Source organism: Mustelus asterias, unplaced genomic scaffold, assembly GCF_964213995.1.
Source record: "Mustelus asterias unplaced genomic scaffold, sMusAst1.hap1.1 HAP1_SCAFFOLD_201, whole genome shotgun sequence".
Lineage (NCBI taxonomy): Eukaryota > Metazoa > Chordata > Chondrichthyes > Carcharhiniformes > Triakidae > Mustelus > Mustelus asterias.
The window spans coordinates 438965-462047 of record NW_027590192.1 but is presented as its reverse complement, the minus strand read 5'-3'; the positions used below and the strand labels follow the sequence as shown (position 1 = coordinate 462047).

Here is a 23083-nt window from a genome sequence, read left to right as displayed (position 1 = left end):
ATGAGTGACTGCAAGGACTGAATTTTGCTGTTAATCTCATCGAGGTCCCAACCATTTTCATTGGTGTCTGTTTCTGCTGATGTTAATAAACCCTGGCCCAGTTGTAAGATTTGTATTGTGGATTGTCTAGTCTGAGTCCTGAACTCGTAAATAAAAACAAGAAGTGCTGTAAAAACTCAGCAGGTCTGACAGCATCTCTGGAGAGAGAAACAGAGCTAATGTTTTGACACTGAAGAAGAGTCACATTCAACTGGAAACATTAATTGTTCCTGACTTTACAGATTCTGTCAGACTTACTGAGATTTTGCAGCAACTTCTGCTTTTAGAATGACGGTGAATGCTGGATACATGAATCAGAGACTGGTGTAAAACTGGGATCTGCTCCTAAATCAAAGTGAAACAGCAGGTTAAAGTTTCCAGTCTGAAAAGTACTATGGTTGTTATACTATATATACCATTTTAAGGCTGGTTTTAACTCATTTAAAATAAACCTGTTTAAAATATATTTGTTAAAGTCAGTATTAAAATACGAGTTGGATGAGTTCACAGGAGCCTGTTAACCGCTGGGACAATTATTCAACAAACATTGTCTGTCCAGACAGAGAAGAAGCTGCAGTTTGTTTGCAGGAATTCCCTGTTTTATTGATGTGTGTGTGTTAGACATCAGGATAACTAAAAATACACAAACCTGGACATCAATGGTGATCTGATTGACAGTTACTCTGGGAATCACTCCCACTGTGAAACTTCAGCACTGACACTGCTGAATGTTGTCGGCTCAGGGAGTGGGGCCTCCAGGAGTGGACTGTAAAAAAGCTGGGTTTCAGTATCCTGACTAATATATGGTGAGGAACCAGAAAAATCCTGACTGAGGAACTGCCTGGGGTTTTACCAGTGTAGGTTCAGGGGCGAATGATTCCTGACTCCCTGAAATGTCTGATATTGAACCCAGTTTGGAACAAGATTCATTCAGTTTCCAGGAGAATAGAGACAAATATCACCCACAACTGAGAGAGAGAAAAACAGCCACCTTGATCAATGACTTGGATGAAGCCAGAATTGATGATACAAAGATAGGTAGAAAAGCAAGTTGTGAGGTTATTACAAAAAATCTGTAAGGGACGCAGATAAGTTACCTGAATGGACAGAAAAATGGCAGATGGAGTATAGTGCGGGAAAGTGGGAGCTTTTCCACTTTGGCAGGAAGAATAGAGAAGCAAAAAATTGTTTAAATGTACAGAAACTGAAGAATACTGCCGTAGAGAGGAATCTGGGTGACCTTGTACATGAATCGTGAACAAATAGGATGAAGGTACAGCAAGTAAAGAAGGCGGCAAATGGAGTGTTGGACTTTACTGCAAGGGGGTGGAGTTTGAAAAAGGGAACTTGCTGCACCTACACAGGACATTGCTGAGATAGCAGCTGGAATACTGTGTACGGTTCTGGTCTCCCTACTGATGGAATGACATGCTTTCATTGGAATGAGTTCAGAGAACGTTCACCAGGCCCATTCCTAAGATGAAGGTGTTGCCTTTTGAGGAAAGGTTGTGAAGGTGTAGGGGAGAATTCTCCCATCCCACCCACCACAGGAATCGTAGCAGGCCAGGGGGTGGACCACACAAAGGACCTTTGACCTCGGGGCAAGTGATGCCGCAGAATCCAACTCGTCTTTTGGGGAAGGGTTGCACCTATACTCATTAGGTTTGGAAGAATGAGCAGTGAACATTCTGAAACCTATAAGATTCTCATGGACAGTTGACAGGCTAGAGGCCAAGAGGATGATTCATGAAGGAGTCTTGAACTTGGTGCCATAGATCTACAAGGAAGCCAAGGGTATTGTTTTAGCCCTTACAGACACCAATACTTTATCCTCAGTTTTAGTCAGGTTAGTCAGAGGTTTAGTCAGGTGTGGTGAAAGCTTCAACCAATCATCTGGCCTTTTGGAACATAATTTGCAGTCACAGGGAGATGCCATGGAAATGTGGGGATTGTGGGAAGAACATAAGAACTAGGAGCAGGAGTCGGCCATCGGGCCCCTCGAGCCTCATGGCTGATCTTTTTGTGGACTCAGCTCCACTTACACGCCCGCTCACCATAGCCCTTAATTCCTTTACTGTTCAATAATTTATCTATTCTTGCCTTAAAAACATTCAATGAGGTAGCCCCAACTGCTTCACTGGGCAGGGAATTCCACAGATTCACAACCCTTTGTGTGAAGAAGTTCCTCCTCAACTCAGTCCTAAATCTGCTTCCCCTTATTTTGAGGCTATGCCCCCAAGTTCTAGTTTCACCCGCCAGTGGAAACAACTTCCCTGCTTCTATCTTATCTATTCCCTTCATAATCTTATATGTTTCTATAAGATCTCCCCTCATTCTTCTGAATTCCAATGAGCATAGCCCCAATTTACTCAGTCTCTCCTCATAAGCCAACCCTCTCAACTCCAGAATCAACCTCGTGAATCTCCTCTGCACCCCCTCCAGTGCCAGTATATCCTTTCTCAAGTAAGGAGACCAAAACTGTACACGGTACTCCAGGTGTGGCCTCACCAGCACCTTATACAGCTGCAACATAATCTCGCTGTTTTTAAACTCCATCCCTCTCGCAATGAAGGACAAAATTCCATTTGCCTTCTTAATTACCTGTTGCACCTACAAACCAACTCTTTGCGATTCCTGCACAAGGACACCCCTGTCCCTCTGCACAGCGTAAGAAGTCTCACAACACCAGGTTAAAGTCCAACAGGTTTATTTGGTAGCAAATACCATAAGCTTTCGGAGCACTGCTCCTTTGTCAGATGGAGTGGAAATGTGCTCTCAAACAGTGCAAACAGACAGAATCAAGTTGCAGAATACTGATTAGAATGCGAATCCTCCAACCAGCCAGGTCTTAAAGGTACAGACAATGTGGGTGGAGGGAACAGTAAACACGGGTTAAAGAGATGTGTATTGTCTCCAGACAGAACAGCTAGTGAGATTCTACAAGTCCAGGAGGCAAGCTGTGGGGGTTACTGATGATGTGACATAAATCCAACATCCCGGTTTCGGCCGTCCTCATGTGTGCGGAACTTGGCTATCAGTTTCTGCTCAGCGACTGCGCTGTCGTGTGTCGTGAAGGCCGCCTTGGAGAACGCTTACCTGAAGATCCAAGGCTGAATGCCCGTGACTGCTGAAGTGCTCCCCCACAGGAAGAGAACAGTCTTGCCTGGTGATTGTCGAGCGGTGTTCATTCATCCGTTGTCGTAGTGTCTGCATGGTTTCCCCAATGTACCATGCCTCGGGACATCCTTTCCTGCAGCGTATCAGGTAGACAACGTTGGCCGAGTTGCAAGAGTAGGTACCGTGTACCTGGTAGATGGTGTTCTCACGTGAGATGATGGCATCCGTGTCAATGATCCGGCACGTCTTGCAGAGGTTTGTTTGAGGTCATTAGGTTACATTGAAGCTTCATATGTTTCATATGAAGCAATTTTTAAAAGCAGTATCTCGGCCTTTTGGCTAAGATGCAAATGAGATCAAGTCTTGGAGGAGGAATTGCTTTCCCTCCTCCAATCAGCTTGGCCTCTGCACAGTAGCACACTGCAATTTTTTCCCATTTAAATAATAGTCAATTTTGCTGTTATTCCTACCAAAATGGATGACCTCACATTTACCAACATTGTACTCCATCTGCCAGACCCTCGCTCACTCACTTAGATTATCTATATCCCTTTGCAGACTTTCAGCGTCCTCTGCACACTTTGCTCTTAGTGTCATCTGCGAATTTTGACACACTACACTTGGTCCCCAACTCCAAATCATCGATGTAAATCGTAAACAATTGCGGTCCCAACACTGATCCCTGAGGCACACCACTAGTCACTGATCGCCAACCAGAAAAACACCCATTTACCCCCACTCTTTGCTTTCTGTTAGTTAACCAATTCTCTATCCATGCTAATACATTACCCGTAACACTGTGCACCTTTATCTTATGCAGCAGTCTTTGGTGCGGCACCTTGTCAAATGCCTTCTGGAAATCCAGATACACCACATCCACAGGTTCCCCATTGTCCACTGCACATGTAATGTTCTCAAATAATTCCACCAAATTAGTCAAACATGACCTGCCCTTCATGAACCCATGCTGCGTCTTACCAATGGGACAATTTATATCCAGATGTCTCGCTATTTTTTCCCTGATGATAGATCCAAGCATTTTCCCTCCTACAGAAGTTAAGCTAACCAGCCTATAGTTACCTGCCTTTTGTCTACCTCCTTTTTTAAATGTTTGTGATTTTGTGAAACCTGTTTTTGTTGTCTGAGCTGACTGGAATTAGAGCCAGAGCAGGAGTAATCCAGGAGAATGATTTGGAGGTAAAGCAAAATCCAGCAGATGCTGGAGTTCTGAAAAGAACCAACCTGCTGAGTTTATCCAGCATTTTCTCTATTTATTATAATGATTTTGGGACCTGGGTTTGAATCCCACCACGTTTCAATAAAAATATTGATGAGCATGAATTAATTGTTGTAAAAACACATCTGGTTCTCTAATTCCCTTCAAGGAAGGAAATCTGCCGCCCTGATCCAGTCTAACCGACATGTGACTGGATTCACAAACAATTCAAGGGCTGACTGGGTCAACAGGGAATGTCACCATCAGAAAAACAGAGCCCCCTGGAGGGCAGAAGGGTTAGGACAGGTTATGGAGGTTAAAACTGTCACCATTGAGAACAACCCAGACTTTAACGGAACAACTGGTCCCAAACACAATCTCTTGTAGTTAGTGTGGCAGGGTGTGGTGAATCAGGTTTAAAAAGAGTCAAATTATATATGTTTTCTAGTTTGGACAACCACATTTAAATCTGGGACACGGATGAGGATATGAATTGGTGTTTGGTGGTAAGATCTAAATGTGTGTCTGACGCTAGGAAGCCTTAAACCCAGAGAGAATATTTCAGAACCAGGATTCAAAATACATGGCTGTGGATGGTGAATTCACCCTCAAAAGAAAACAAAGAAACTTACAGCACAGGAACACCCCCTTTAGCCCTCCAAGCCTGCACCAACTACACTGCCCGACTGAACTGAAACCCCCTACCCTTCTGGGGACCATATCCCTCCATTCCCATCCTATTCATGTATTTGTCAAGACGCCCCTTAAAAGTCACTATTGTATCTGCTTCCACTACCTCCCCCGGCAGCGAGTTCCAGGCACCCACCACCCTCTGGGTAAAAAATCTGCCTCGTACATCTCCTTTAAACCTTGCCCCTCGCACCTTAAACCTATGCCCCCTAGTAATTGACTCTTCTACCCTGGGAAAAAGCTTCTGACTATCCACTCTGCCCAAGCCCCTCACAATCTTGTAGACTTCTGTCAGATCGCCCTCAACCTGCGTCGTTCCAGTGAGAACAAGCCAAGTTTCTCCAACCTCTCCTCATAACTAATGCCCTCCATGCCAGGCAACATCCTGGTAGATCTTTTCTGTACCCTCTCCACCCTCTCCAAAGCCTCCACATCTTTCTGGTAGTGTGGCAACAAGAATTGAACACTATATTCCAAGTGCGACCTAACTGAGGTTCTATAAAGCTGCAACATGACTTGCCAAAAGGCCTGCAGAAATTAAGTCTTGTGAGGAACTACTGGAAGAAATAAATCATCCTGTACATGGGAGAGGCAGAAACTGTGAGGACCATCTCCTCCAATCACAGATTCTGTCTCTCCCGATGTTGCTACATCTGCAGAGACAGAGTCTCAAACTGGAGGAACAGCTTTGCCACCTATTTTGAGAAAAGACTCAGCAGCCTATCAGTGATGTGTGGAGGAGTTGTGTCTTCCTGCTACAGAACTAGTTTCATAGCAGTGTGAGCCTCAAAAGGAATGATCCAACCATCGGCAGAGCTTTCCCCATTCTGCTGAACAAGTCTCGATTATTTTTATATATCTCAGGAGGTGGGGTTTACAGCTCAGGAATTTGAGTAACCAGATATTGTGAACATACTTACCAATCACTTGGGTCGTCACATTAGAAATTGAGATCCATTCATCCAGGTCCATATTCTAAACTGCTTTTATTTGCAGTTGAACGTTCACAGAAAACATACAGAATCCCCGGTCAGAGCTGATCTCAGCTGGTGTAGTGAGGTTATTGATGGGTTATCAATGTAAATCCACACACAATGAAGATCAGAATCGGGAGAGATTTTTCCTGCTCCACCGTCTGAACCAGTAAACATCTGATTCAGTTACCTTGTGTCAAATAGTTAGAATTCTCATTTTGGAAAGAGAGTATGGGAGTATTTTTAAAATAAGTTAACAAAACATATCATTCATAGATTCCAATTTAAAAGATTTAATATATACACAGTCTTCAGTATTTGTGCTATCTTATTCAAAGAAGTAAACTAACAGAAACACAAAAGGTAATGTTACTACGTGACTACATCACTAATAAAGGAGTTACTGAGAATGGAAAACGATGCCCTGGAAACCAAAAAATAGCCCTTAAAAATCAAAGAGTAGCTTTCCAGAAAATCTCAATACAAGCATTGAAAATAAATACTTTGTGCCCTGCAGATGGATCTTTCAGAGAATGAATTGTAGATTTTGCCCAAAGATCAAATTAGAATTGAAGCAAAAGTTCTTAATTTTATTCTAAACAGGTTCCTGTTGACAGTTCTTCAATTAAGGGGGAAGATCACTGTGGTGCTTTTAAAAAGTGACATTGCAGCCCTGAAAATCAGTGACACTTCCAGAATATTAAATTCCAGCTAGTTATAGGATTTGTTAACATCAACAGAAATAAAATATTGTCAGACTGTCAATACTGAACAGCAGCAAAAACAGCAAAATCCAACCCCTGCAGTCACTGGTGAACTTGTTGATGTCTCAGGAGCCATTGTGACTGAGTGAATCCCTTCCCACACACAGAGCAGTTGAATGGCCTCTTAGTGTGAGTGCGTTGGTGAGCCAGCAGGTTGAAAGACTTTGCGAATCCCTTCCCACACACGGAGCAAGTGAATGGCCTCTCCCCTGTGTGAACTCGCTGGTGAGCAGAGAGGTTGGATGACCGATTGAATCCCTTCCCACACACGGAGCATGTGAATGGTCTTTCTGCAGTGTGAGTGCGTCGGTGAGCAGTGAGGTTGGATGACTGCCTGAAATTCTTTCCACAGTCAGTGCAGCTGAATGGCTTCTCTTCAGTGTGAATTTTCTGGTGTCTCAGCAGGGTGGGTAAAACTGTGAATCCCTTTCCACACACAAAGCAAGTAAACGGTCTCTCCCCAGTGTGAATTCGCTGGTGTGTAATGAGGGAGGATGCCTGTCTGAAACTCCGTCCACAGTCAGGGCAGCTGAATGGTTTGTCCTCAATGTGAACTCGCTGGTGTGACAGTAAGTGAGATGACCCAGTGAATCCCTTCCCACAGTCGGAGCAGGTGAACGGCCTCTCCCCAGTATGAACTCGCTGGTGTGATAGCAGGTGGAATGACTGAGTGAATCCCTTCCCACACACGGAGCAGATGAATGGTCTCTCCCCGGTGTGAGTGCGTTGGTGCACAGTGAGTGCTGAAGAATGCCTGAACCTCTTCCCACAGGAGGTGCAGGTGAATGGCTTTTCCTCAGTGTGAATTCTCTGGTGAGACCAAAGGCCAGATGACTGAATGAATCCCTCCCCACAGACAGAACAGGTGAACGGTCTCTCACCAGTGTGACTGCGCCGATGGTTTTCCAGCAGGGAAGGGTAACTGAATCCTTTCCCACAGTCCCCACATTTCCACGGTTTCTCCATGGTGCTGGTGTCCTTATGTTTCTCCAGGTTAAACGATCAGTTGAAGCCTCATCCACACACAATACGTGTACAGTTTCTCCTCGCTGTGAATGCTGTGATGTTTTTTAAGGCTGCGTAACTGGATAAAGCTCTTTCCACAGTCAACTCACTGAAACACTCTCACTCGGGTGTGTGGGTATCTTGGTGCTTTTTCAGTCGCACTGATGTTTGAAATCTTCTCCTCCAGACAGAAGACAAACATTTCTCCTTCCACATTCAAAGTCTGAGGATATTTAAGCCCGAGTGAATCGAGACTCTGTCTGATTTTGATGTGATGTTTCTTCACCTCACCTGTAAAAGGAGTTTACAAAATTAATCACTGTCAGTCCAGGATAGAAATTTTGAACAGGCAATTCTAATTCTCTGGAACATTTCTTCCTCTCTTGTTGCCCCAAATCAATAAATTCCTGTCCCACAAACTCTCCCTCCTCCCTGGGCTGAAATCCAAACCCATCTCACCATTTCTTTTCTCCACTCCCAGTTTTCTCCCTCCCTCTCCTCTGTCTGGGTTCAGTTCTGATGTGGAGATGCCGGCGTTGGACTGGGGTGAACACAGTAAGAGTTTTAACAACACCAGGTTAAAGTCCAACAGGTTTATTTGGTAGCAAACACCTAATGGTAGCTAATGGTGTTTGCTACCAAATAAACCTGTTGGACTTTAACCTGGTATTGTTAAAACTCTTATTGGGTTCAGTTCTCCAGCTCCTGTCTGCAGACTGACAATAAAACCAATGGGTCTTATTGGGGGTGTTGGGGCCTCAAGCGGGTGTTTGTGAATCCTCCCCGCCCACCTCCCAGGGTTTCCTTCCTTCCCAGAGATCAGAGTCCTCATTGATTTGAGGCCAAAGTGTAACCTCTTATTTATTGTCCCCCTCCCCCATCCTCTGATGTGAACCATCCTCCAGTGGCTGAGCCAGGATGGGGCCGTTAACCTGGGCCTGTTCCCGGGAGGGAGGGAGGGAGAAGCCCCGCAGCTGCAAACCAGGGAGCTGACAATGATTCTGAAGGGTTTGCGGATCCACAAAGTGTTTCCAAATCCTCCCAGCCACCGCCTAACGCTGACTCCGCTTCTCCGGGACAAACAAGCGCCAAGGACAGCAATGACACTGCGCATGCTCCACATCACAATGCCCGGGCAACGATTGACGGCAGCGCCGGACCAATAGGAAGAGGGGGCGGTACTGGAGGACCGAGCGGGAGCGGCTGGTCCTCCAACCAATCAGAGTGAATGAGAGGCGGGACCTGAAGCATGCGCAGTGCGGGTGAACCAGATAAACCTGTTGGACTTTCACCTGGTGTTGTTTGACTTGTTGCTGTGTTTACCCCAGTCCAAAGCCGGCATCTCCACATCAGTGCGGGTAATGGCGACGGACGGCCGGTTTTAGTTTGGAAGCGAGAGCAATACGAGGTAGATGGGGCGCGCGGGGAATGATAAATGTGGCGGGTGGGTGGAGAGGCTTTGTAAACATGTTGTTCAAACCCAATCCCCGGAAATGAACTTCCCGGTCCCCCCCTTTGTACCAAATGGAGCGGCAGCTTGTAGTGTTAGACCCGGGCTGACTGCCGCCATTGAGGCTGCATGTGGGAGGCCGGCAGGGATTGTGATCGGAGAGTGAAGCCCTGACGTCACAATGGAATGGGTGAGGGTGTGACGTCACAATGGAATGGGTGAGGGTGTGACGTCACAATGGAATGGGTGAGGGTGTGAGGTCACAATGGAATGGGTGAGGGTTCCAGATGAGCTGAGACTGGGCTGGAGTCGGGCGATGGCACTGACATGTGTCCCGGTGGCACAGTGGTTAGTGCAGCTGCCTAACAGCGCCAGGGACCCGGGTTCAATTCCAGCCTCGGGTCACTGTCTGTGCAGAGTTTCTACATTCTCCCCGTGTCTGTGTGGGTTTCTTCCGGATGTTCCGGTTTTCCTTCCACAGTCCAAAGATGTGCCGGCGTTGGACTGGGGTAAGCACAGTAAGTAATCTCACAACACCAGGTTTAAATCCAACAGGTTTATTTGGTAGCACAAGCCACAAGCTTTCAGAGCGCTGCCCCTTCATCAGGTGAGTGGGAGTTCTGTTCACAAACAGGGCATATAAAGACACAAACTCAATTTACAAGATAATGGTTGGAATACGAGTCTTTAAACGTAATCAAGTCTTAAAGGCACAGACAATGAGAGTGGAGAGAGGGTTAAGCACAGGTTAAAGAGATGTGTATTGTGTCCAGCCAGGACAGTTAGTGAGATTTTGCAAGCCCAGGCAAGTCGTGGGGGTTACAGATAGTGTGACATGAACCCAAGATCCCGGTTGAGGCCATCCTCATGTGTGATTGACAGATCCATGCTCACTGCTTCTTGCCCTGGATGCAGAGAGCTGAAAATTTCCATGCAGGCTGCCAGACAGATAAATGTCTACATTACTGGAGTAAAAATGTGTGGAATATACAGACCGAATTCACTTCATTTCCTTCAGTTGCTGCAAGTCCCCAACTTCCCCCAGAATGAGGAAAGAAATGGAAAGGGGGAAACATTGATTTCCTCCCAGATGTTGAACAGAGGAGGGAGTTTCACTCGGAAGCTCATTGGACAACTTCCGCATTGTGACGTCACAATAGAGCCCTGCCTGAATCAGCCATTAGGAATCACTCTGCTCCGCGTTGACGTCTCTGGGTTCCAGTGCGCAGGTCCGGGCGCGCGGACCCACGAGCCCCGCCCCCACCCATTGTTCCCCTCCCCCTACACCTCCTTGAACCAAGGTTTCCAGGCAACCGGCTGACGGCTCCGGCAAGAGCGAGAAGCCGCTCAGTGAGCTCCCCCTCCCCCCGGCCCAGGACTACACATGTGCGAGGGAGAGGGGAAGCTGCGCATGTGCGGGGGAGAACCCACCCTCTGATCTTCATGTTGAGGTGTTGACCAATGGGAAGAGTTGGAGGACCGGAAGGACTCTGGTCTTCCAGCCAATCAGAGCGTGGGCTTTGTGTGAATGAAGATTGATCTTCAGACAGACTCAAACTTCCTCCTGTCTCAAACATCTGTGAGTGGGAAAGATTGGATTGTCCAGCCAGTCCACCATATTGGCCGTTCGCTTTGCGTGTTGGCCAGTATAGTGTGCTCCAGGCAGGGGGCGGGCAGAGGATAAGGAGTTCAAGGCGGGCTTAATGCGCGCCTTGCGGTGAGCTTTTGGAAATGTGGCCGCTGGGAGGAACGCCTTGGTCGGCGTGAAGTTTCTGTTTCAAGTGCTTGGGTTCGTGACTTGTGCAAGAACTTTTTGTTTCGGCTGGGGCTTGTTGAATGCTGCTCTCGCTGGGATTCCTGTGCCTTGAAAGGTGTGGCCCAGGTAGATGCAATCTCGGAAGACCCAAACATCTGTGAGTAAAACACTTTCTCTTCAACCCCCTTTCCATTTCTTTTCTCATTCTGGGGGAAATTGGGGACTTGCAGCAACTGAAGAGAAAGGAAGTGAATCCAGGGAGGGTGCAGACTCTGGAAAGGTTGGTCCAGGTTTCTCGCTCTCTCGAACCAGAAAATGATCCATTTCTGCCCACTGTTTGCTGTTAGCCAATCTTCTATCCACGCCAATATGTTATCCCCACAGCATGAACTTTTATTTGCTGCAATAACCTTTCATGTGGCACCTCATCAAATGTCTTCTGGAAATCTGAGTACAGCACATCCACCGGTTTCCCTTTATCCAATTCCCGATGGGGAATTTTAGAAAATTGAACAACACATCAACTATCTCACTCTGTTAAGACCCGAGAATGAAGCCCAGCAGGACCCGAGGACTCATCAGCCCACAGCTCCAACAGTTTGCTGAGCACCACTTCCCTGGGAATTGTGCTTTTTCAGAGTTCATCCCACACTTCTGTTTTCTGATTTCCAGCTGTCTCTGAGTTTTAACTGTATCCTCTATTGTAAACACCGAAGCAAAATACTTGTTCAATTCATCTCCCAGCTCCTTATTTTTCATTATCAATTCCTGGACTCACTTTCTATTAGACAGTTAAGAAATGAGGTGGAGCAAGTGACTGAAGTGTCAGTCAGGGAGCACTATTGGGAGCACCAATAGTTTCAAAATAGTTCAGGAAAAAGATAGGACAGGTCCACAGGTCAAGGCCCTAAACAGGAGCAGGGCCACTTTTGTGGGCATTAGGCAGGATCGAGCAGATATCGATTAGGTGAGTTTGTTTGAAGGGAAAGGAATGACTGGCAAATGGGAGGTTTTAAAAGTGTGATATCAAGAGTCCAGGGGCAGTATATTCCTGTTAAGATGCAGGGAAAGAATGGTAAATTTAAGGATCTCTGGCAGACAAGGGACATTGAGGCTCTGGTCAGGTAAAAGAAGGAAGCATACATTGGGTTTAGGCAATCGGGGACAAGTGAATCACTCTGACTATAAAAAGTGTAAGAAAATACTGAAGAGGGAAATCAGGAGGACAAAAAGAGGGTCTGATATGGATCTGGCAGGTAAGATTAAAGAAAATTCCAAGAGGTTCTATAGCTATATTAAGAGTAAGACGGTGGCTAGAGAGAGAATAGATCCCCTTAAAAATCAGTATGGCCATCTGTGTGTGGAGCTACAGGAGATGGGTGAGATTTTTAATGAATACTTCTCCTCTGTGTTTACTGCAGAGAGCACCATGGGGGCTAAAGAAATAAGGGAAACAAGTGGTGATGTCTTGGGCACACGCTCGTTACTTGGGAGGAGGTATCTGCAGCCTTATAAAAGCAAATTACTGCGGATGCTGGCGTCTGAAGCCAAGGGAGAAAATGCTGGAAAATCTCAGCAGGTCTGGCAGCATCTGTAAGGAGAGAAAAGAGCTGATGTTTCTTGTCTAAATGACCCTTTGTCAAAGCTCTGAAACATCAGTTCTTTTCTCTCCATCCAGGTGCTGCCAGACCTGCTGAGAATGGGGAGAGAGTGTGTGGGATGGAGATTTACAGCTTTTGGGGAATGAGAGAGGAAAGAATGTTCCATAGAAATTGTTCTGAATTTCTATCCTGTACTGACACTGATGACTTTTGGAAACTCATTTTCAGGATATTGAAAGAGGAATCACAGACTGAAATCTCAAACGTCACGTCTAGGCGTGACAGAATCGTGTTCCTTGGGACCTCAATATCATCGGACTTTGAATCCAGAAGGAGAAATGATTGTCCAGTCTGTCGATTTGAAAAGATTTGAAATGTCAGTGTGAGTGAAAAAGCATCAACACACTGCCACACTTGAGTGAGAGTGTTCCAATGCACTGACTAAAGAGCTTTAACCAGTTACACAGTCTGAATAAATATCACACCATTCACAGCGGGTAGAGACTGTAATCTTGTCCTGTGTGTGGACGAAGTTTCAACTGATTGTCCACCCAAGAGTGAGGCAAGGAAACCTGCACCATGGAGAAACCATGGAAATGTGGGGACTGTGGGAAGGGATACAGAGCCCCATGTCTGCTGGAAGCTCATCGGCGCAGCCACACTGGGGAGAGGCTGTTCATCTGCTCTCAGTGTGAGAAGGGATTTAATCAGTTCTCCAGCTTACGGACACACCAACGAGTTCACACTGGGGAGAGACCATTCACCTGCTCTCAATGTGGGAAGGGATTCATTCAGTCATCCCACCTGCAGACACACCAGCGAGTTCACACTGGGGAGAGGCCATTCACCTGCTCTCAGTGTGGGAAGGGATTCACTCAGTTATCCAGCCTGCAGACACACCAGCAAGTTCACACTGGGGAGAGTCCGTTCACCTGCTCTCAGTGTGGGAAGGGATTCACTCGGTTACCCGACCTGCGGACACACCAGCGAATTCACACTGGGGAGAAACCATTCACCTGCTCTCAGTGTGGGAAGGGCTTCACTCGGTCATCCACCCTGCGGACACATCAGCCAGTTCACACTGGGGAGAGACCATTCACCTGCTCTCAGTGTGAGAAGGGTTTCAGCGTTTCATCCCGGCTGCTGAGACACCAGCGAGTTCACGAGTGATGACAGGGGTTGGATTCTGCTGTTATTGTTCCTGCTCTCAGTTGCATCCAGGACTGCATTTTGTTCATTCTCACAGTTGGTCGGTGGGGAGGGTCAGAGGGTTTCTTTCTGCTGGACTGGCTGATCTCAGCCTCCAGTGGGCTGATGCTCTTTGAACCTTTTTGTGAATACCTGGTTTCAAATGTCACAAGGATCACAGAGTGACAGGGTGTTAGGAAGTTTAGAGATATTTAGTCAGAAGAAAACAGAGGTTGGCAGTGCAAAGGTACATTTCTGAATGGAGGGCTGTGACAAGTGACATTCCTTAGAGATCAGTGCTGGGACTTTTGCTGTTTGTAATATATATAAATGATTTGGAGGAAAATGTAACTGGTTTGATTGGTAAGTTTGTGGACGACACAAAGGTTGGTGGAATTGCGGATAGCGATGGGGACTGGCAGAGGATACAGCAGGATATAGATCAGTTGGAGACTTGGGCAGAGAGATGGCAGATGAAGTTTAATCCGGACAAATGTGAGGTAATGCATTTTGGAAGGTCTAATACAGATGGGAAATATACAGTAAATGGAGAACCCTTCAGAGCATTCATAGGCAGAGGGATCTGGGTGTACAGGTGCACAGGTTATTGAAAGTGGCAATGAGGTGGAGAAGATAATCAAGAAGGCATACGGCATGCTTGCCTTCTTCGGCCGGGGCATTGAGTTTAAAAATTGGTAAGTCATGTTGCAGCTTTATAGAACCTGAGTTAGACCGCACTTGGAATCCAGTGTTCATTTCTGGTCACCACACTACCAGAAGGAAGTGGGGGCTTTGGAGAGGGTACGGAAAATATTTACCAGGATGTTGCCTGGTATCGAGGGCATTAGCTATGAGGAGAGGTTGGAGAAACTTGGTTTGTTCTCACTGGAACGACGGAGGTTGAGGGGGGCGACCTGATAGAAGTCTACAAGATTATGAGGGACATGGACAGAGTGGATAATCAGACGCTTTTTCCCAGGGTGGAAGAGTCAATTACTAGAGGCATAGGTTTAAGGTGCGAGGGGCAAGGTTTAAAGGAGATGTACAAGGCAGGTTTTTTACACAGAGCGTGGTGGGTGCCTGGAACCCGTTGCCGGGGAAGGTAGTGGAAGCAGATACGGCAGTGACTTTTAAGATGTGTCTTGACAAATATATGAATAGCATAGGAACAGAGGGATATGGTCCCCGGAAAGGTAGGAGGTTTTAGTTCAGACGGGCAGCATGGTTGCTACAGGCTTGGAGGGCCAAAGGGCTTGTTCCTGTGCTGTAATTTTCTTTGTTCTTCATTCTGTTTGGAACATCCCAAATGTCCATCCAATTTCCTTTTTAATTGTTTATTGTCGCTACTTCCTCCACCCTCGTAGGCAGCGAGTTCCAGGTCATCACCATTCACTGCATCAGAATATTCTTCCTCACATCTCCACCGCCCCCCCCCCCCCCCCCCCCCCGTCCCCCACTCCCCCTCCCTCCCACTCCCCCTCCCTTGCATCTCTGACCCAAAACAAGAAATCTGTGTCCCCCCTCGTCCTTGTCCCATCAGCTAATGGGAACAGCTTTTCTTTGTCCACCTTATCTAAACCTGTCAGAACCTTGTCCACCTCTATCAAATCTCCCCTCAACCTCCTTTGCTCCAAGGAAAACAACGCCAGCCTGACATTGACAATAAAGAACAATCTAACAGAATATGTTAATACCTGAAATCAAATGGGAATGTTTAATTTCTGTTTTAAAGATATTGTGAATATATTGTCCTGGACAATAAAGGAATTTGAATAACTCACCTTGGGTGTGGTTGAATGGAATATATCAATCTGGTATCCATCTACAGTCTAGGGAAAGTCTGGAATGTGTAGCTGGAAGTCCCTTCCTAACAGCACTGTGGGTGTACGTACACCTCAGGCATTGCAGCAGTTCAAGAAGGCACCCTTGGGGTTGGGGTTGACCATGGCCAAGGCAGCTACATACAGCCACATATTCTGTTATAATTGAAGGACTGCAGATTGAATGTGAGGCATTGTGGGACTGGACTATCTTGACCATATTCCTGTGACTGCCCGGAAACTCATGTGTCTATTTTAAAGAACAAAGAACAGTACAGCACAGGAACAGGCCCTTCGGCCCTCCAAGCCTGCACCGATCATGTGTTCCTAACGAGACCATCCGTTTGTATCCCTCTATTCCCAGTCTGTTCATATGGTTATCATTAAAATACGTCCCCTGCATATCTGTATTGAACCTTGCCCCCCCTTACCTTGAACTTGTGACCCCTTGTGTTTGTCGTTTCTGACCTGGGAAAAAGCTTCCAACTGTTCACCCTATCTATGCCCTTCATAATTTTATAAACTTCTATTAGGCCGCCCCTCCACCTCTGTTTTTCCAGGGAGAACAACCCTAGTTTACTCAATCTCTCCTCATAGCTAATACCCTCCATACCAGGCAACATCCTGGTAAACCTTTTCTGCACTCTCTCCAAAGCCTCCATGTCCTTCTGGTAGTGTGGCGACCAGAACTGGACGCAGTATTCCAAATGTGGCCGAACCAACGTTCTATACATCTGCACCATCAGACCCCAACTTTTATACTCTATGCCCCGTCCAATAAAAGCAAGCATGCCATATGCCTTCTTCACTACCCTTTCCACCTGTGTTGCCACCTTTAAGGTTCTGTGGACTTGCACATCCAGATCCTTCTGCGTGTCTATACTCCTGATGGTTCTGCCATTTATTGTATAGCTCCCCCCTGCATTAGATCTACCAAAATGCATCACTTCGCATTTATCTGGATTAAGTCCCATCTGCCATTTCTCCGCCCAATTTTCCAGCCTATCTATGTCCTGCTGTATTCTCTGACAATGTTCATCACAATCCACAACTCCAGCAATCATTGTGTCGTCCGCAAACTTACTAATCAGACTTGCTACATCTTCTTCCAAATCATTTATATATATCACAAACAGCAGAGGTCCCAATACAGAGCCCTGCGGAACACCACTAGTCACAGACCTCCAATCAGAAAAAGACCCCTCCGCTGCTACCCTCTGTCTTCTATGGCCAAACCAGTTCTGTACCCATCTAGCGAGCTCACCTTTGATCCCGTGAGATTTAACCTTTTGCACCAGCCTGCCATGAGGGACCTTGTCAAATGCTTTACTAAAATCCATGTAGACAACATCCACGGCCCTTCCCTCGTCAGTCATTTTTGTCACCGCCTCAAAAAACTCAACCAAATTTGTGAGGCATGACCTCCCTCGCACAAAACCATGTTGTCTATTGCTAATGAGATTATTCAGTTCTAAATGTGTACAGATCCTATCTCTAAGAATCTTCTCCAACAATTTCCCTACCACGGACGTCAAGCTCACTGGCCTATGATTACCCGGGTTATCCTTGCTACCCTTCTTAAATAACGGGACCACATTTGCTATTCTCCAATCCTCTGGGACCTCACCTGTGTCCAATGAAGAAACAAAGATTTCTGTTAGAGGCCCAGCAATTTCATCTCTTGTCTCTCTCAGGAACTGGAAGTCCCTTCCAACAGCACTGTGGGTGTACGTACACCTCAGGCATTGCAGCAGTTCAAGAAGGCACCCTTGGGGTTGACCATGGCCAAGGCAGCTACATACAGCCACATATTGTGTTATAATTGAAGGACTGCAGATTGAATGTGAGGCATTGTGGGACTGGACTATCTTGACCATATTCCTGTGACTGCCCGGAAACTCATGTGTCTATTTTAGTTTATAATTGAGGATTTCTGGGAATAAGTTAAATGCGGAAATATTAAGCATAGCCTGGAGGAATTTGGAATAACTGAGAATTTTATCCCCAGATAAAGAACAAAGATTTTGCCGGTGTTTGGGTGTAACGTGTTTGGGATTTTAAATCAACAAAGATGTTGCCTCTCCCTTGGACATGCGCAGTCCCGGGCCGCCCTCGGCGCAACGGGTAGAGCGTTTTCTGCAGCGCGATGGAGTGTGGGAGGTGCAGCCGCCATTACGCATCCGGACCGCAGTCTCCAAAACCCTGGGACTGGAATGGAAAATGGGGCGCAGTGACCCCGCCCTTTTACAAAGTACACATGGGGTATCACTGGATTGGATTGGAACGTCACCTTATCGCAAAACAGGTTGTTAACTTTAGGTGGAATGATTTAGAGAACTGGGTGACATATTGGGGAGGGCAATCGGTGAGTATGAGACTGAAGTCGAGAGTCAGCACCTTCAGGGGAGGAAAATTGGAGAAAAGGCAAGAGTAGCATAGTAGGATGACTTAATGTTACAATCAATAGGTCTGTGTGGATTTCCCCCGGGGCTCCGCTTTCCTCCCACAGTCTGAAAGACATGCTGGTTAGGGTGCATTGACCCCAACAGGCGCTGGAATGTGGCGACTCGGGGAATTTCACAGTAACTTCATTGCAGTTCAATGTAAACCTTGCTTTTGACTAATAAATAAATGTTACTTTAGGAAGGAGGGAGTGTGTGGGGACAGAGATTTATAATTTGAGATGAAGAAGGATTTTCTGTGAGAACTAGATTTATCAGTTCCGGATTTCTATCCTGTAATCACAGTGATGACTTGATGATATCAACCCTATCACACCCATTAAAGTCCCTATCAGGTCAGTCTTCAGCCTTCTCTTTCCTGGAGAAATTATCCCCAGCCTGTTCAATCAATCCTGTGACTTAAACACACACAGCTCTGCTAACATCCTTGTGAATCTTTTTTGAACTTTAATAGAGCTCTTCTGTCAGTTTTAAAGGGATATACTATTAATATTTAAACTTAATTTGATTTGGTTACAACAGCATGGTAACTCAGTTCCATATTGACGCTCTAAATGCTTTAATTTGAAAGGGACTTAACCATCAAGAAAAGCCTCTGAAATAGCAAATGAGTTGAAATGTATTTTTTAAAAAGGTACAATGATGAAGGAGTACAAAATAAAGGGAAAGACTCTTCGCACGGTAGAGGATCAGAAGGACCTTGGGGTCCGGGTCCAGAGGATTCTAAAATCGGCCCCGCAGGTGGAGGAGGTGGTTAAGAAGATGTATGGTGTGCTCGCCTTTATCAATCAAGGGATTGAGTTTAGGAGTCCGGGGATAATGATGCAGCTATATAAGACCCTCGTCAGACCCCAATTGGAGTACTGTGCTCAGTTCTGGTCGCCTCACTATAGGAAGGATGTGGAAAAGATTGAAAGGGTGCAGAGGAGATTTACAAGGATGTTGCCTGGATTGAGTGGCATGCCTTATGAGGATAGGCTGAGGGAGCTCGGTCTTTTCTCCTTGGAGAGACGAAGGATGAGAGGAGACCTAATAGAGGTGTATAAGATGTTGAGAGGCATAGATCGGGTGGACTCTCAGAGGTTTTTTCCCAGGGTGGAAATGTCTGCTACGAGAGGACACAGGTTTAAGGTGCTGGGGGGTAGGTACAGGGGAGATGTTAGGGGTAAGTTTTTCACACAGAGGGTGGTGGGCGAGTGGAATCGGCTGCCGTCAGTGGTGGTGGAGGCGAACTCAATAGAGTCTTTTAAGAGACTCCTGGATGAGTACATGGAGCTTAATAGATGGAGGGTTATAGGTAGGTCCAGAAGGTAGGGATGTGTTCGGCACAACTTGTGGGCCGAAGGGCCTGTTTGTGCTGTAGTTTTTCTATGTTTCTATGAAGTACACAAGCGACTTTTATCACTTCAAATGGGTGGCCACCCCTGTAGAAATATGAATTTTCCTCAGGTTCCTGATCCAAAGGCGATTTCCCAAAATCCTGCCCCAGGGGCATTCAGTACCTCCACAACCAGAGTCCAACCTGCAAAGCCCAAGTTCACTCATTCTAACACAGCTCTCAGCTGCAATACAGATATCAATGTTGTACTGTTAGTCAGAATACAAAACATTGGTCTAAAATTCCTATCTTGCCTATATAGGTTTATTATTAAAACTTCACCCAAGGTTTGTCTGTAATCTAGAAACTGTTTGTTCCTCAAACAAGTAAACAACCTTGCTGATATTAGAACCTTGATGTAGAACATTTGACAAACATGTGATTTTACTCTAATGCAGGGGTGTTACATCTATCACCCCTTTTACTAAATCATAAGAACATAAGAAATAGGAGGAGGAGTAGGCCATCTAGCCCCTCGAGCCTGCCCCGCCATTCAATAAGATCATGGCTGATCTGAAGTGGATCAGTTCCACTTACCCGCCTGATCCCCATAACCCCTAATTCCCTTACCGATCAGGAATCCATCTATCCGTGATTTAAACATATTCAACAAGGTAGCCTCCACCACTTCAATGGGCAGAGAATTCCAGAGATTCACCACCCTCTGAGAGAAGAAGTTCCTCCTCAACTCTGTCCTAAACCGACCCCCCTTTATTTTGAGGCTGTGCCCTCTAGTTCCAGTTTCCTTTCTAAGTGGAAAGAATCTCTCCACCTCTACCCTATCCAGCCCCTTCATTATCTTATAGGTCTCTATAAGATCCCCCCTCAGCCTTCTAAATTCCAACGAGTACAAACCCAATCTGCTCGGTCTCTCCTGATAATCAACACCCCTCATCTCCGGTATCAACCTGGTGAACCTTCTCTGCACTCCCTCCAAGGCCAAAATATCCTTCCGCAAATAAGGGGACCAATACTGCACACAGTATTCCAGCTGCGGCCTCACCAATGCCCTGTACAGATGCAGCAAGACATCTCTGTTTTTATATTCTATCCCCCTTGCGATATAGGCCAACATCCCATTTGCCTTCTTGATCACCTGTTGCACCTGCAGATTGGGTTTTTGCGTCTCATTCACAAGGACCCCCAGGTCCCTCTGCACAGCAGCATGTTGTAATTTCTTTCCATTTAGATAATAATCCAATTTGCTATTATTTCTTCCAAAGTGAATAAGCTCGCATTTGTTAACGTTATACTCCATCTGCCAGATCCTCGCCCACTCACTCAGCCTGTCCAAATCTCTCTGCAGACCTTCTACGCCCTCCACACGATTCACTTTTCCACTTATCTTTGTGTCGTCTGCAAACTTTGTTACCCTCCACTCACTCTGTTACCCTAATTCACTCTGACATTTCCCCCCTTTTGTTCATTGGCCTTGTCCAAGGTAGCCAACTTCCTTTCCCTTTACAATCTTCTTCTCATAACTAATTTTTAGATATAATTGAAGCGGTATAATTGGATATAAAAGCAGTCATAACACATAATTCCTATACAAATTGCATAGACTTAAAAAAATTCTCAAGCTGTCCCTTCACCTGTATCCATCTTGTAATTAATTCTGATTATGTATTATTTCTCCCTCCCCTTCATTTGACCTAATCAAAAATTCCATTTAATTTGTTCTTACAGTCAGTTTCAGTATGGAGTATGTGTCAGTGCCTTTATCATTTCAAAGTGATTTCTTACTCTTCAGACCATATTAACCATTTCATGTCATTTAGTCAAGTAGCTGAGAAAGTCCCATTTAATCATAGAATCATGACAACGCAGAAGGTGGCCCATCGAGTCTGCACAGACCACAATCCCATCCAGGCCATATCCCCATAACCCCACTTATTTACTCTGCTAGTCCAGCTGGCAATAAGGCACAATTTACTATGGCCAATCAACCTAACCCGCACATCTTTGGATGAAGGCAAGAAACCGGAGCACCTAACGGAAACCCACACAGACACAAGGAGAATGTGCAAACTCTATCCAGGCAGTCATCCGAGGCTGGAATTGAATCCGGGTCCTTGGCGCTGTAAGGGAGTAGTGCTAACCACTGTGACACTGGACTGCCCTTCATTTTTCAGTGCAGCTGCACCGTGTACTCTCGGATGTTAGTTAATTCCCAATTTACAAACCACTTCTGCAATCTCACATCGGTGTTCCAATTCCTTCTTTAATTCTCTGTTGGAATCTCACCTTCATAAGCCATCTTCACTCATTTCCCTCCCTGTTAAATGTTGTCACTCATTTTCTTTTAAACCAGAGTGTGTTCTTTTGTCCTGCTTGTTGGCATCTCTCTGCCCTCTCCCACAAATCATTGTTTTGCATTTGTGGAAGGTCCATCAGGTCTTTTGGGATTGTGCTGTGCATTTTACCAAATAGTTTCATCATCCTGGATGCCACTGTCTTACAAAGGATGCACCATTCAATAATTCTGTCAGAATCTTCAGAAGAAAATCCAAAGTCAGGTGTATGTCTTTGCTTGTTTCCTCCTGTACAGTCCCAATGTCTCAGATGGAGGCCAGATTATCAAATTCAGTTCTCTCAAATAATTCATAGACAAAGAAACAAGTATCTCCAAGAGAAAACTGTCACCTCATTCATCTCATCGAGACTTCCCTTTCACTCAAATCTTCATAAACACCCAAATGTATGGATTCCTTTAAACTACACTTTCAGGAGTTCTCGAGAATCTTTAGAGTTAAATAAATCATTAAATATTCTCATAATATCTTTTAACAGAAACCAAACATTTCTGTTTGATTCCAGGCATTATCAACTTTGTTCTTTCCCTTAAACACCAGGTAATTTCCATTTTAAATGCTTGAAATAGCAACTCATGTCAGATATTTATCAATTCCAATCTCAAAAGCAGGCTTGTTGGCTTTCTGAAAAGTAAAGTCTTTTATTCTCTGCTTTAATTCTCAAAACTGTTGACTTCACTCAGAGCTGGAAACCATCATCACCTGTTTAAAAAACACAAACAATCCATCTGGCTCTGGCCAAGATCCCAGTGAGTAAATATGTCCAATCACAGGTTACATTAAAAAACAAAGGCTGTGTGGAGATTTATAAAAATCAGCTGTCTGCTGAAAGGGTTAACTTCTCTGTGGAACCGAGAGAGGCGGGGAGTGGGCAGAGGAAACTTGGCAATTGTGTCAATTTATATAATTTAAAAAACTTCTCTCATGTTATTTTCTTCAATTTTGTTCAAATTTCATCTCTTTTATCTATCCTTTTTTGAACACCAATTTCAATTTTCAATATTTTCCACTTAATCAAAGTTGAAAGAAATACTTTGTGAAATATGTTGTTAACCGAATCTCAACAATTTTAACTCAAATGTTTTGGAAAGTTGGAACTGGTTTGCTGCCAAACTGCAGCCTTATCTTTGTGTTTTGGGAGCAAATTGGCCTTCACAATTCTAACCTTGAACAACTTAATTTCAAACCCAAATACATTCCTTTCACATTTTAGTACAGTCTGAATTTATTTCAAACAGAAACTCACGGCTGTTCAAATTAAATTAATTTTTATTCCCTTTCCAAACTAATTCTTCGAATCTGTGATGCTTT

General features: G+C 45.3%; 3 protein-coding genes across 3 annotated transcripts in view; 2 read left to right on the top strand and 1 right to left on the bottom strand.

Annotated features, from left to right (window-relative positions):
* The window catches only part of LOC144485615 (uncharacterized), a 69847-nt gene extending 54352 nt beyond the window's left edge, over positions 1–15495 (top strand). Inside the window, exon 5 of the mRNA XM_078203712.1 lies at positions 13368–15495. Coding sequence (XP_078059838.1) covers positions 13368–13782 — 415 coding nt within the window. The 3' untranslated portion in view covers positions 13783–15495. The remainder of the gene's footprint in view (positions 1–13367) is intronic.
* The window catches only part of LOC144485604 (uncharacterized), a 158567-nt gene that overhangs the window by 19865 nt on the left and 115619 nt on the right, over positions 1–23083 (top strand). The window lies entirely within an intron of this gene.
* On the bottom strand, positions 6688–7978 carry LOC144485625 (uncharacterized). The gene has a single exon (XM_078203726.1). It carries the CDS (start codon positions 7764–7766, stop codon positions 6843–6845), a length of 924 nt encoding a protein of 307 aa, XP_078059852.1. The 5' UTR covers positions 7767–7978; the 3' UTR covers positions 6688–6842.